The 13263-nt window shown below is 45.5% G+C and overlaps 1 protein-coding gene across 12 annotated transcripts in view; it reads right to left on the bottom strand.

Moving 5' to 3' along the window:
• CELF2 (CUGBP Elav-like family member 2) overlaps positions 1-13263 on the bottom strand; it is a gene marked incomplete at its 5' end in the record, with an annotated part of 552657 nt that overhangs the window by 50006 nt on the left and 489388 nt on the right. For all 12 annotated transcript variants that reach the window (XM_081085288.1, XM_081085287.1, XM_081085286.1 and 9 more), the window contains 3 exons: positions 4652-4715; positions 8999-9157; positions 13145-13224. In XM_081085288.1, coding sequence (XP_080941414.1) covers positions 4652-4715; positions 8999-9157; positions 13145-13224 — 303 coding nt within the window. The remainder of the gene's footprint in view (positions 1-4651; positions 4716-8998; positions 9158-13144; positions 13225-13263) is intronic.

Here is a 13263-nt window from a genome sequence, read left to right as displayed (position 1 = left end):
TATAAAAGGTTCTCATAAGGCCCATTAGCACATTTGCAGGAAGTGTGTGTGGTGGAGGGTGGGAGACAGGCCTTGGGAAGAGTGGGAATCCTTGTGGATCTGGGACGGGGCTGCACACCTCACACCTGGGCAGGGTCTCTAACGGCAGGTTCCCAGCCTCCAGTACAGTTTTTAAAATACCTTCCCACTTTCCACTCATCACAGATATTCTAAGACAGTCTTCTCTGGGAATGGACCTCAAATTGATGAAAAGCATTGCCTGTTGTTGTTTGAAGCAAATACTTGCACTCTATAATTTTACAGTTACTTTTAAAACGTAGACTAGATATTTTGAAACGGAGTAACTAGCAGCTTTACTGAATGTCAGAAGTAAAGTGAAAGTTTTCTCTTGTTATCAAAAGATACTCTTCTTTGCCCTGGCCAGTGTGACTCCGTTGGTTGGGCATGGTCCAGTGTGCCAAGAGGTCAACAGTTCAATTCCCGGTCAGGACACATGCCCGGGTTGTAGGCTGGATCCCCAGTAGAAGGCATGCAGGAGGCTGCTGATGAATGTTCCTCTTCTCCCTCTCCCTTCCTCTTTCTCTCTCAAGTCAATAAAAACAACAACAAAAAAAGATACTCTTCAGCCACTGATTGCTTCAGAATCTCTAAAGTTTCCTAGTAACAATTCCTCACCCTAGAAAACAAATTCTCTTGACAAAAGCAAACCACACTTACACACTTGAAACGTGGTTCAGAATAGAGGGAGGCACTTTTCCTGTCTCTGAATTGCTTTTTGGGGGGCAGATTTGTGGCCCTCGCTGTATTATTTATCTACAGCTTGCCCCTGAGTGTTACTTGGCCTGCTAAACCCTTGGGTGGGCGAGTCACTGCAGCTGTACCTGCGCAAGCACACCTGCATTTGCTGAGACACTGAGCTCTGCTTCCCAAGCTGGGGGCAACGGAGAGCTCAGGTTTCAGGATCAGGCTGCAATGGATGTCAAATGTGGATCAGCCACTTACTTGCTCAGTAACTTTGGGCAAGTTTCTTCATTCACCTCTCTAAGCCTCAGCTGCCCCACCTGTAAAATGGGATACTAACAGTCCCTACCTCATAAAGCTGTTTGATACTTGGGGATTCTGTATCCTCGTCCGTCCGTATTATGACCCTTATTGGTGCTGTGGGCTCACATAACTTATTTAACCTCTTCCTGCTTCAGATTTCCCAACTGCAATGTAGTAACAAAGGGGTGATTTTGTTCTGGGCATGCTGTGAGGATAAATGGCATGGTTATTTCAAGGAGCTCTGTTAAAAACAAAATTGTAAAATACGACTCTTGTTTTTCTAACAATCCTCTTTTGTTAAAAGGAATTAATGACCTTAAGCCACTTTTCCCTTGTTCCTTCTTCTTCAGGAAAAATCCAGACTCTGAGCCCAAACTCAGACCCGAGTTTCTGAGATTTCAGAAATTCATGCAACAAATGACTGAGTGAGAAAATGAATAACTTTTTTACTAGGAGTTTTAAGAGGGAAAATCAACTTCAAAGATGCACAAAAAGTACCATAAAAGCATTCAGTTTATTAAGATTTCATCCCAATCTCCTCTCTGCTTTAAAAATCCATATTTAATAAAGATACCCTTTAATAAAATCATGGAACACGTTTAGAGTTACTTTTAGTTTGATAAAAAAGTATAGCTGATGTCTCATTCACTTTTAATGATGCAACTATTAGTAATTTCTCATCTAAAATTTCTTTTTCTGCTTCTTGTTTTTGAAAAATTTACTTCATTTTTCTCCTCCAACAGTGAGTATTTTACTCACTCAAACGAGACATTCAGACTATGATAAATCTGAGTCTCCCGAAGGGCAGACCATGGGCCATGCCTGAGAGTGGTTCACAGCCACGTGCGACTGGTTTCCGCGGTGACATTTCACGCTCTTTGGTGAGTGTTCCATGCAGGAGTGATTGAACTTTACATGTGGAGTTCACGTACGGCACTGAAGACACACAGACGGCATCGGACTGTGTAGGTGCCCCTCGCACTGTGCCACAACCTCAACTACTTGAGGAGCATTTTAACCTTGGGGGGGTCTGGGACCCATGACCTCGGTGTGCCTTCATATCCCTCCTCCAATGTGTGCCATGTGTGTTGCAGAGCATCTGCACCATAACATGCGTGATGTTGTACAAGCTCTCTAATTTACCCGTGAACATCCTGTCCTTAGTTTATATAATGTGGGTTTTTTGTCGGGGTGTAAGTGGGGGTGCTTAGATGTAAGGCTAACACCAAATTGCTTAATTAAGAAACCAGGCATTTAACTTTAGCCTCATTGGGAATGTATCCAAAACATAAATTTGAGTTTGTCGGTTTATAAATTTATTCACTCAAAAATAGTTGTGAGCACCTCTTGGAGGAGTGAGGGCTGAGTCCATCAGCCCAGGCCACGGCCTCGCGGAGCACTGACGATTCAGGCGTGTCAGAGAGGTGAGGGAGGAAGGGGAGGCAGTCAGGGGTCAGGGGCACAAGAGAGAGGGGCACCCCTCCCACATCTGGCGAGTTGGGGAGGCTTTCTCTAGCAAGTGACCCCTATCACAGGTCACTTTTTAATACTGGGTGAGATGACTGGCAAAGACAAAAAAGGAAGCCCTACTTCTTGGAGAAGACGAAAGAGCAGGCCACTGAACTTCACCTTACTGAAAAAAAATACCCCAAACCACAATGCTTCAAACAATTAGGACCACGACACAATTATGCTTACGAATGAAGGGCACCCTTTATAGAAAACAGGCCCAGCAGACCGCCTTGACATCTACATCCTTAACACTCTGAATATTCAAGGCAGTGGTCCCATGGACTGTCAGCATTTGATTTTCTGACCTGTGCAGACACAGGGTACTGAACTTCATATATTGAAGGTTCAAGAACGGGGCATTTGGGGAAGCCCAGTGCATTTACAGAGGCCTCATATTAGCCATCCGATCCATGCACCCCCTAAGGTGACTCCCAGATATCTGTGTGTAAATGAGCACGCTAAGCACGTGAACTCCATCCTGACCTGTGGCTTGTGAGGAAAAAAAGCACACAGCTAACAAGTGAGGGTGCTCTGTCCGCCCGGGAAGTGTGCTTGACAGCAGCCAGAGCATAATTCAGGGGTGGGAGACGAGAGCCCGAGGCTTCCTCGAAGCAAGGACCCTAACTTTGGATCTAGGCGCAGCCATTCTTTCTATTAGAAGAAAAACAAATCTAGCCTCCGTGGAAAATGGGACAAACCTTACCATTTATTTTAGCGCTTGCAATCTGGAGGTTTTCTCTTTTTAAAACATAGAAAACTTCCTGAATATTTTACTTATGTCACTCCAATTCCCTTCACAGAACTAAAAATAAATGAACCATTCGATATGATTCTTAGCTCCAAGGCCAGCTTCCCAAACTGTATTCATGAAGACACCGATGAATGATTTAACTACTTATCATTTGAACATACATTTTTCCCCAATAATCCAAAAGCTGTAATTACAACAGAACAAGCTGGCAGTGCCAGTAGATTTAGAGCCCAGCGACTAATTCTGCATTATGTTTACCGTGGGCCAATCTGTCCCGTCAGACAAGCTACCATTAGCCTGTGAAGCCACAATGAAAGGCTGGGCTGAGGATCACAGCACACAGGAGGGGAAACCTGTGTACACTCATGGAGAGTGTTTCCAGATCCATTCAAAGTGAAACAAGAAAAAAACACACCAAGGGTATGTATTTGGAAAGAAAAAAAAAAGAAAGAAAAAAAAAGGAGTTTTCATCATGGCTTTTATTCTGCACATTGACTCAGGGTGTCCTTGATTAAAACAAACTGCCTGATTTTAACGGGCCAAAAACCTGTGCTTCTCCTTGCCCTGGCTCCCACCTCTCTGGAAAGAAACGAGGAAAAAGCGCTCTGGCTGTTCTTCGCGGCAGGTGAATGGCACCTGTGTTCAGATTTCTTGCACAAGCGGCCTGCCCCGCCCTGTGGAAAGTTAGGGGACCAGCCTGAAGGTGACACAGCAGGAGTGACCTGTCACTAGTCACTGCACCTCCTCACCGCTGACACAGCTCATTAGAAAAAGCAACCCTTCGCGCGCTGCCTTTCAAATCCAGCCACACTTTGATTTTTCTCAAGAACAAAGATTATGCTTTCATATAAAAGCGTCTGATGCCCAATTCTGTCAACTGGGGGACTACAGTGGAAAAGGCACCCTGTTCATTGTCTGTGGACGTCAGGGGACAGCAGACCATCACAGAGACAGGCCTGCAGTCCAGGCTTTCATTATGGAGGTCAGACTGTTTTTTTATTGAGCGCCTATTATTAAGATTTTAGAAGGACGTTAATCATTTTGGCTGCCCTGGATACAAGAATCTTGCTGGAAATTCCCCAGTAACCAATCCCAATTTTAAAAATAAGACAAGGGGCGTACTATGCAGGAACGCGCTGTGCCCCCACGTTACTACTGCTGGAAATGCCTGAGGCAGGAGGGCAACTTCCCACAGCTAGTCTAATTTTAACACCCCAACCAGAGAGCAAAGAGGGCTGCTAATTGCTTTTGTTCTTCTTTGTCCCCGCTGCTTTCCTTTGCCCTCTGAACCCCCTGGATTCAGACAACAGCACAGTCAGAGGAAAGGCGTGGTTCACCACTCACCCGCCATCTGCTGAATGCCGCTGAAGGCGCCCAGGTTGCTGGAGGAGGTGGCCTGCTGCAGGAGCTGCGAACGGAGGGAGACGCAACCGTTAACAAGCCTCGAGGTGAGGGCCAAGTGGCTTCCAAACTACACTAACACATCCCACTTCCGTTACGTTTGTACAGCTGGTTGCTGCTGTCTCTTAATGGACTGAAGGTGCCCAGAGTTGGGGCTGTAAATCCATAGCACTGTCTGATCTCTATTAAGAGATACAGACACTGGGGAAACTCAATAACACTGCTGCCTTAAAACAATTAATCAATTCACTCTTCTTAACAACCAGGTGTGCAATCTATTGAAACCAACGTGGCGTGACTAATGCGATCTCTCGGCAGCCTCGTCGTTACTGTAAGTCCCGTCAATCAGGGTCCCTGCCTCGGTCCCTTCCCCGTCCCTTCACAGCTCTGTTCCCTTCATCCTTTATTAGATGCTCACGGAGCCACTGATTCTTGGGCCAACAGAGAAATCATCATGATAACTACAGACATGACGTCTCTCTTCACAGCCATGGCTACATGGCCATGACAGTCCCTTTAAACAGGGTCTTCACTGCAGCGAGAAACATGCCGCTTGTCAGCACTTGGAAGCTGGTGAGGCTGCACTTTGCATCACAAACATGTCAGCATCACCTTTTCCCCACGCGGACTCAGTGGCTGCCACAAGGCACAGGCGTGTGACTAATGCCCTAAAATGCTCCTTCACTGGCCCAATCGACTTGAATTATAGGCTAACACTCAGGTGCTATCCTAAGTATTTGACTAAATGTATTGATATTCTTTTTCTGTTAAGGTTGATCAATAGAGACATAGGTTGTATACAGGGACAAGCATATAGTTGCCTCCACTACTCAGATTTACATGAATACCAAAAAGCATAGATTCACACCGAATTTATTATTGAAAAGCTGTTATGTGCTTTGGAGGAGGAGAAGGATTCACTACCTAAAAGAGAGCTTTCAGAGTTTACTTGGAGCTCTGCGAAACGAAACGTAGAAGGCCATCATTCCCTCGGTTCAATAAGAACAAAACTCCGTGATAAATATGACTCAAAAGTAGGCACTGATCCGTTCACTTGAAAGCACGAGCAGAGTGGAGTTTCAGTGGCTAATTAAACCGAAGATTTAGTGACCATGGTATCACAGGGATTAACTTTAACTGTTACCAGAAAAATGTCTCTAACGTTCTCATCCTTCTCCACTTGCTGAATACAGGGGTGGGCAAAAGTAGGGTTATAGCTGTGAGTACACGCAACAGTTTATTCTTGTATTATCATCACTTTATCAATTATTGTATTTATTTGTCTTATTATTTCTTATCTTAGTTATGATTTATCTTTTAGGCAATGATGGCTGGTAATCTAGCCTACTTTTGCTCACCCCTGTATATTACCTAGGTATCACAGAAAGAAAGAGAGAGAAACAGACACACACAAAGAGAGGGAGGAAGAGGGAGAAGGCAAGGATCATCCATTTTAATAGAAAAGTCCCTTACTTTGGTTTGATTACTTGGGTTTTTCATTCTCTCGTGATTGCAACCCCTTACTCCTCCTATTAGGTTTTTTAAAAAAATTAAAGTTAAGTACAATTAAATACACTTTGAAGATATTCTGAGGAATTAATAGAGCCTACTGAGGTAAGCAGGCTCAAGCTGGAGTGTCATGAAACTACTACTGAGGGCTCTTCCCACGAAAACCATTCTCTGGTGAGTCGGGCTCAGAATCCGCCCCTCAACACACAGGCAAGGAGAGCCTCAAAGGCCACGGGCCCTTGCAGAGATGGACTTCCGATTCCGAGTAGGAGAAAGCATAGTAAGGAGCGCACAGAAATGTGTGTTAGACATGAGAATGAGGCTAATTCTCTTCCAGGGTACAGAAATCACTGCATTTGTGACTAAAGAAACAGCCAGAGACTTCTGTACACTGTGGGGCATGGAGCTGTGCTGGGGACCAGGGACCGGCACATGTGTGTTCATTTTTGGAAACGGTGGAGTGGGAAGCTGGATGCTTAGAAACCATGAAAAGGGGAGCTTGACTTCAATCTCTGATAAAAATTCTTGTATACACCACTGAACAGATGGTCTGTGAACATCTGAAAAGCACAAGTTTGTGAAAAACAAGTTATTAAGTCAGACTCATTTCTTTTTTCGTAACATTTCTACACTGATAGGACCAGAAGAAGACATGGCAGATCCAGAAGAAGACATTAGCAGGACACCTGGCAAAACCTCCTATGGTGCCTTCGTGGAGGAATGGCCTGAAAATGACAGCAAATTCGGTCAGTGGCTTTCGTAAGGACTCAGATGAAGACCGGAGAAGCTGGTTCCTCATTTATTAACCAAACACGCACCGAGAAGCTATTATATGCAGGACCCAGTGGGCACTGGGCAGGGGTTGGGGAATAAAGGAACAGGAGCATGTCTGTTCTCTGAGAAGCAATGTGGCAAACGGAAAGAACACACAGAGGGAACACACGGAGGGCACACACGGAGGGCACACACGGAGGGGACACACGGAGGGGGCACACGGAGGGGGCACACGGAGGGCGCACACGGAGGGCACACACGGAGGGGACACACGGAGGGGACACACGGAGGGGACACACGGAGGGGACACACGGAGGGCACACGGAGGGCACACACGGAGGGCGCACACGGAGGGCGCACACGGAGGGGACACACGGAGGGGACACACGGAGGGCACACACGGAGGGGGCACACGGAGGGCGCACACGGAGGGCACACCCGGAGGGGACACACGGAGGGCGCACACGGAGGTGACACACGGAGGGCGCACACGGAGGGGACACACGGAGGGCGCACACGGAGGGGGCACACGGAGGGGACACACGGAGCGTGCACACGGAGGGGACACACGGAGGGCGCACACGGAGGGCTCACACGGAGGGGACACACGGAGGGGACACACGGGGGGGACACACGGAGGGCTCACACGGAGGGGGCACACGGAGGGCACACACGGAGGGCACACACGGAGGGCGCACTCGGAGGGCGCACACGGAGGGGACACACGGAGGGCACACGGAGGGCGCACACGGAGGGCGCACACGGAGGGCGCACTCGGAGGGCGCACACGGAGGGGACACACGGAGGGGACACACGGAGGGCGCACACGGAGGGCGCACACGGAGGGGGCACACGGAGGGCACACACGGAGGGCACACATGGAGGGCACACACGGAGGGGACACACGGAGGGGCGCACCCCTGGGGCCAGCAGCAGCACATTCCTGGGGTAAGTGATGTCACCCGTTTGAGTCTCTCTTTTCTCTCCTCTACAGACAGGTGGTCTGACCTGTCAGGGCCAGGGAGGACTGTCCGGCAGAACAGCACAGGTTCTGCGACCACGTCAGCCTAGTGGATGACAATCCTGAGAGGGACAGTTAGGTCCAGTGACAGAGCAAGGGCACAGACGAACACACACACACACACACACACGGCAGAGGCTGAGAAAAAGGCCCAATCTCACAACATCAAATTCTATTAATAAATGAGGGGACCAGCATTTAGGATCCAAAACAGAAAAATGGAGTAGGGTAACATGGTTTGACAGCAGTTCAAGCAAAGATAAATAAAAACTAGAGGCACATTAGCTGCCTTCCATGTTACTACAAATGCCACTCTCGAGCTACACTAAGAGATTTCAGAGTCCATGCTAACGGCCACTGCCCTGTGCTATTTAAGGTCTCACCAGGGGAACGGTCTTAACTTCTGGTGATGGTATTTAACAAAGACACTGACAGGGTGAAATGGGAAAACCGAGCAAGTGAAAGCTTAGAAACAATGAAATGTGAGCGATGACGGAAAGAGCTGGGTCTATTTGGCCTGAAATAGGATCTAATTTTTTGGTATCTAATAGATAAAGTTAAGAAATATTTGGTCTAGTCAACAGGGTGTCCTGGGAGACCCAGGATCTCTGAAGGAAAGTTCCACGGGGATTCCAGTTGGGGCCCTGACATGGAACCGATGAAGCTGAGGCAGTGAGCGCTCCGTCCACAGCTGCCTCAGTTTCCTTAACAAGAGTCTATCAAGGGAATTGTATGATGTCTCTGAAACAGGGATTAGAAATTTAGCCTGTGGGACTTTGCCCAGTCTCTATATCAGTCAAGAATTAAATTACTCATGTGCTTAAAATACCCTGCATCAGTGCTGAGTTCAATAATTCCCTGAGAGTCTAAGTGTCCCCCAAATGAATCCTTTAGCATACTCAGGGGGCAAGTAAGTTGTGGGAGGAACAGTGGACATGTTCCCCTCTCTCCTGGGGACCACGCACTGACTGGCCTCCGGCACTTACCGCCAGGTACTGTGGGGTGAGTCCGCCCAGACCCGTCAGGTTCCCCCAGGTGGCAGTGTTGAGCTGTTGCATCTGCTGCGCCAGCTGCTGTTGGAGGCGTCTTTGCTCTTTGTCCTTCTGAGTGTCAGCGAACTTCACCACGATAGGTGAAGAGCAGCCCTGTGGTCAGACACAGCGGAAAGTGAAGAGGGAGTTACAGCCTGGCCCAATCCTCTCATCAGATTCAGCCCTGGATCTAGTTTTCTGAACTACCTTGGAGCACATGGAATGGTCGGAATGGTTTTAAAATGGTTTGATATTCCTTCTTCTCTGGAATAGTACCATCAACAGAAAATTCCAGATACGGTCATTGGTTCCCTTGGGGATCTGGTGGTCGGTGGAGCCATTTGCTTTCTCGCTCAGGTTATGAAACTGCCTCTCCTTCCTTCTTTGTGTGTCTTCCTTCAGCCTTCCCAGAACCTCCTCAGAGACAACAGACCTTATCTATGTTCTTGAACTAAACTGCACGGTTCACTTGTCTGAAAGATAGACCTGCTTCGTGTGTCTACCTCTTTCCACATGTGAGCAGGGGACAAGGAAACTGGAATTTTTCTGATTTTCAGTTCATGGGTTTTTTAACTGTGGAACTGTGGGGATAATACTGATCCAGCAATATAACTGGGAGAAGGGGATTTGTATTAGAAACATGGATGAAGGGAGGAGATAGTCAGAAAACATGGGCATTGACCAACATAACTGTTCCCATGTTTTCAGAAAGATCTCCCTTCCTGTGTCACGTCTACACTATCCACAGTCCCCTGAGCTACTGTGAACCAAAACCTTAGCAGTATTGTCCAGTCAAAGGAGATACAGAATAAATGGCAGCAGAAGGAGTCCACTTGGCTTCTTTTTCTAACAAATCTCACCCTTCTAGGTGCTTCTCTCAATTTTCACTTCCTTTAAAAGGCAAGGAGTAGGGGTAGTAAGAAATGGCCAAGGGTTATAAAATAGGACGAGTTCATGTTTGATGCAGATAAAAGCATAGGGGAAATAAGGGCCTAACTCCTTGAGGCATGAAGAAGACCTCCGTTTAGAAGCCCCGTTAAACATCTGCATTTGGTAAACACCTGCAGAGACATTTCTCCTCCCTCCCCACTCTCCTGTCCTTCTTAGTACAGCTTGTCTACACATTTCATCACAATTACAGTTGTTAAATTTTGCTGAGGTAAAAAGAATTCTACCCAAGTGATTAAAAAAACAAAAACCCTTTATTGAAACTCAGCATGATAACAGACCTCTCTCGCTCCTCTCAGAATTTTATTTTCCTACTTTAAGTGAGCGTTTCCTTTCTCTTCCCTTGGACCGGGTCACTTTCTTTCTCCTGGAAAACTCCCTTACATTTTTTTCTTATCACCTTGGGTAGTTATTGGGGAGGTAGCTATGACCATGTGAGGCGATCATGTCTGTATTACCAAAAAAAGGGAGAAAAATGAGGTGTTGAATTTCCAGCGTATCAGTCTTTAGCTCTGGTAGCCATAGTCACAGGACAGAATGTTAAATGTCAGTAAACTGCATAAAAGTAGTATTTCCACCATTTAAAAAAAAAAACTATGCTTCATTTTTCTTCATCAGCTCCATATTTCAGCACTTCATTCCTTAAAGAGGGCAAAATACTCTGAAGGTGAAAATTATATAGAGAAAGGGTTTTGCATGGAAAAGGGTTGTTATTGCTCTATCAAATTTGTTCCATAACAAATTATAGCATCTCCTCCTAGAAGTACATTCACTGTTGATTTTTTTCTTCCTTAAATACCATAAGATGATATAAAAGTAGAAAATTAGGCCAATGACTATAGCAAAAAATTACTTGTTTAAACCATGACACGGAAAAATGGGATAGGGAGAGATTGGAGGAAAGTAGAAAAATAGAAGGTACAATATTAAAAATCAATTATTTTTAAAAACGTGTTCTTTTAAACTTTGACATTCACATCGTTTTGAATCCAAATCTCTTAGATGACACATCTTGGTTAAAGATGTGAGCCAGAGTCCTGAAAATAATGTAATCTGTTAAATGAAGAAAATAAACTTCAGCTGTATGACTCTAATGTAACTGAGTAATGTCTAATTTTCCATTTAAATGCCAATATTTTTTAATTAAGTGAGACATTTAAGTGTCTGAGGGCCCTGCTCTTTAGGCGTGGATGTCCAGGTTTCAAACAAGTGCACCAAATTTGATTTTTTATAATAGATATCCATAACAAAGGACCAAGGGCTCCTTAAGAACCAGCACACCCCATTCTCTATCGCAGAATCTTTTCATTTTGAGAGCCCATTGTTCCTGGGGTCGGGCTCATACCCAGTTCTGCTTTCTCTCCTTGTGCTCTCCCTCTGCTGTGACATGGGGGGAGCCTGGGCCCCTGCCAGCCCCTCTGGGGCTTTTATCAGGGGGCGCTGAGGGAAGCAGCTGGGGCGGCAATGTTTCCAACAGAGAGGAAAGAATTTAGACTAAAAAACTATCTAAGATGAGACCAATTTAGGTACAAATCACTAAACTACAGAAAATAAAAATAATTAAGAATGAAGCACGTACATGGAAGGTAATAAATACAGGTAAAGACTTTCTTTTTCCTAATAGTACTTTCATTTTAATCTCTACACTGACATGAAGCTGGAAATCAGACTGATCCACAATGATGGAGCAGCAGAAGTTAAGGGACCAGGGGTACAAAAACTGTCACATAGGAAACTGGCTCCCAGATATTTCAAACCCTAATTATCTCCTATCATGGCCGATTTTCACCTGAGCGTGCCTTCAGGTAGGGGGTGGGAGTGTCTTAAAAATGCATTGCACTGAAAGGAAAACACAGTGATTATATAAGATATGTTAGGAATATCAAAGTCAAAATGAAGTTCGAAAAAGACAATAGGCTTTGCAATGCTGATATCAAAACTTAGAAAAGTACAGTAAACACTTAATGACAATGCCATGCACACTCCTCCCCCCACCCCCTTCCCACCCACCCTTTGGCTCACTGTAAAAAAGTTGCCACAAAACATGACGCATATTGAGCACTTAGCTCCCAGCATGCTTTGGGAGATGCAGCATTGCAAAAAAAACAAAACAAACAAACAAACAAAAAATAAACCCCCCAAAAAATGGAGGCCAAAAAAGAAGCTCAAACGATCAATTAAGAAATTTTTGCTAATTAAATAAAGCGGAAAATATTTTTTTCCCCAAAGATAAAAAAAAACGTAACTTCAGATAACGCCACAAGGCCACCTGTGGAAAAGATCACCCATACACAGAGATACAGTGTACAGAATACAGCAGCACATGCACTCCCAAATGATTCTATCAGACAGCACAGAATAAGTAACAGCATATCACTCTTGGAATGCTTTTGTGCAAAATCCTGAAAGGCCATGACCCAAATCACAGACTAAAAGTATAGAGCCATCTATCTGCATTGGCGGGTGAGCACCCACGCCAGCATCTTTATTTTCCTCTAAAGCCACTATCTCTCGTTAGGAGACCAAATTTGAGCCTTTATGCTTCTGGATTATTGTTCATTTTTCAGTAAGGAGAGAAATCAAATTTTTCAGGGGACTCTCATCCATGAGTGTTTTCACTGGTTAAATGAAGTGGGAGAAGTAGTAACTTTCTCCAGCATTCTTGATGCAAAAACACAATTCTGTGTAACTAAAGATAACTTGATCCCACATTAAAAAAAAAAGCAAAAACCAAAAAGAACCCCGTGAGTTAGCACAGGGCAAGTTGCAATTTGGAGTGGGGTTTGTTCATGCTTAATCCATACCAACCCTGGGCTGAGGAGCGGATGGGACCCTTCAGGTGCGGAATACTACTTGGCTTCAATTGCACCGTGACTGCACATGGCAGGCCCTGGGCCACTGCAATAAGAGGCTCAAAAAATAATGGGAGCAGGTGGAAGGAAGGCTTTCCTAAGTCCATTTCAAGTCATTAGGGGAAAAGTCAGAGAGAGAAAGAAAGCGAGGGAGAGAGAAAGAGTATGAATGCATGGAAAGAGAGGTGGTGAAAGTTTAAATCTGTGATTGTCATGGGAACAATCCACACAGGAGAGAATTGCGTTACCATTCCCCATCATTTGCACAAAGAAAACAAAGAAAGGGCAGATGATACAGTACCTCCATGGTCTGAGACTGATGCATGGCTTTGATTGCATTCTGTGCCATTGCCCTTGTAGAAAATGTGACAAACGCACAGCCTGTGGGAAACAAGGGGACAGGGAGCAGGAAAGACAAAA

This window comes from Myotis nattereri (assembly GCF_964212035.1).
Source record: "Myotis nattereri genome assembly, chromosome: 1".
NCBI classification, from domain to species: Eukaryota; Metazoa; Chordata; class Mammalia; order Chiroptera; family Vespertilionidae; genus Myotis; species Myotis nattereri.
This window is presented reverse-complemented; position numbering and strand designations above follow the sequence as displayed.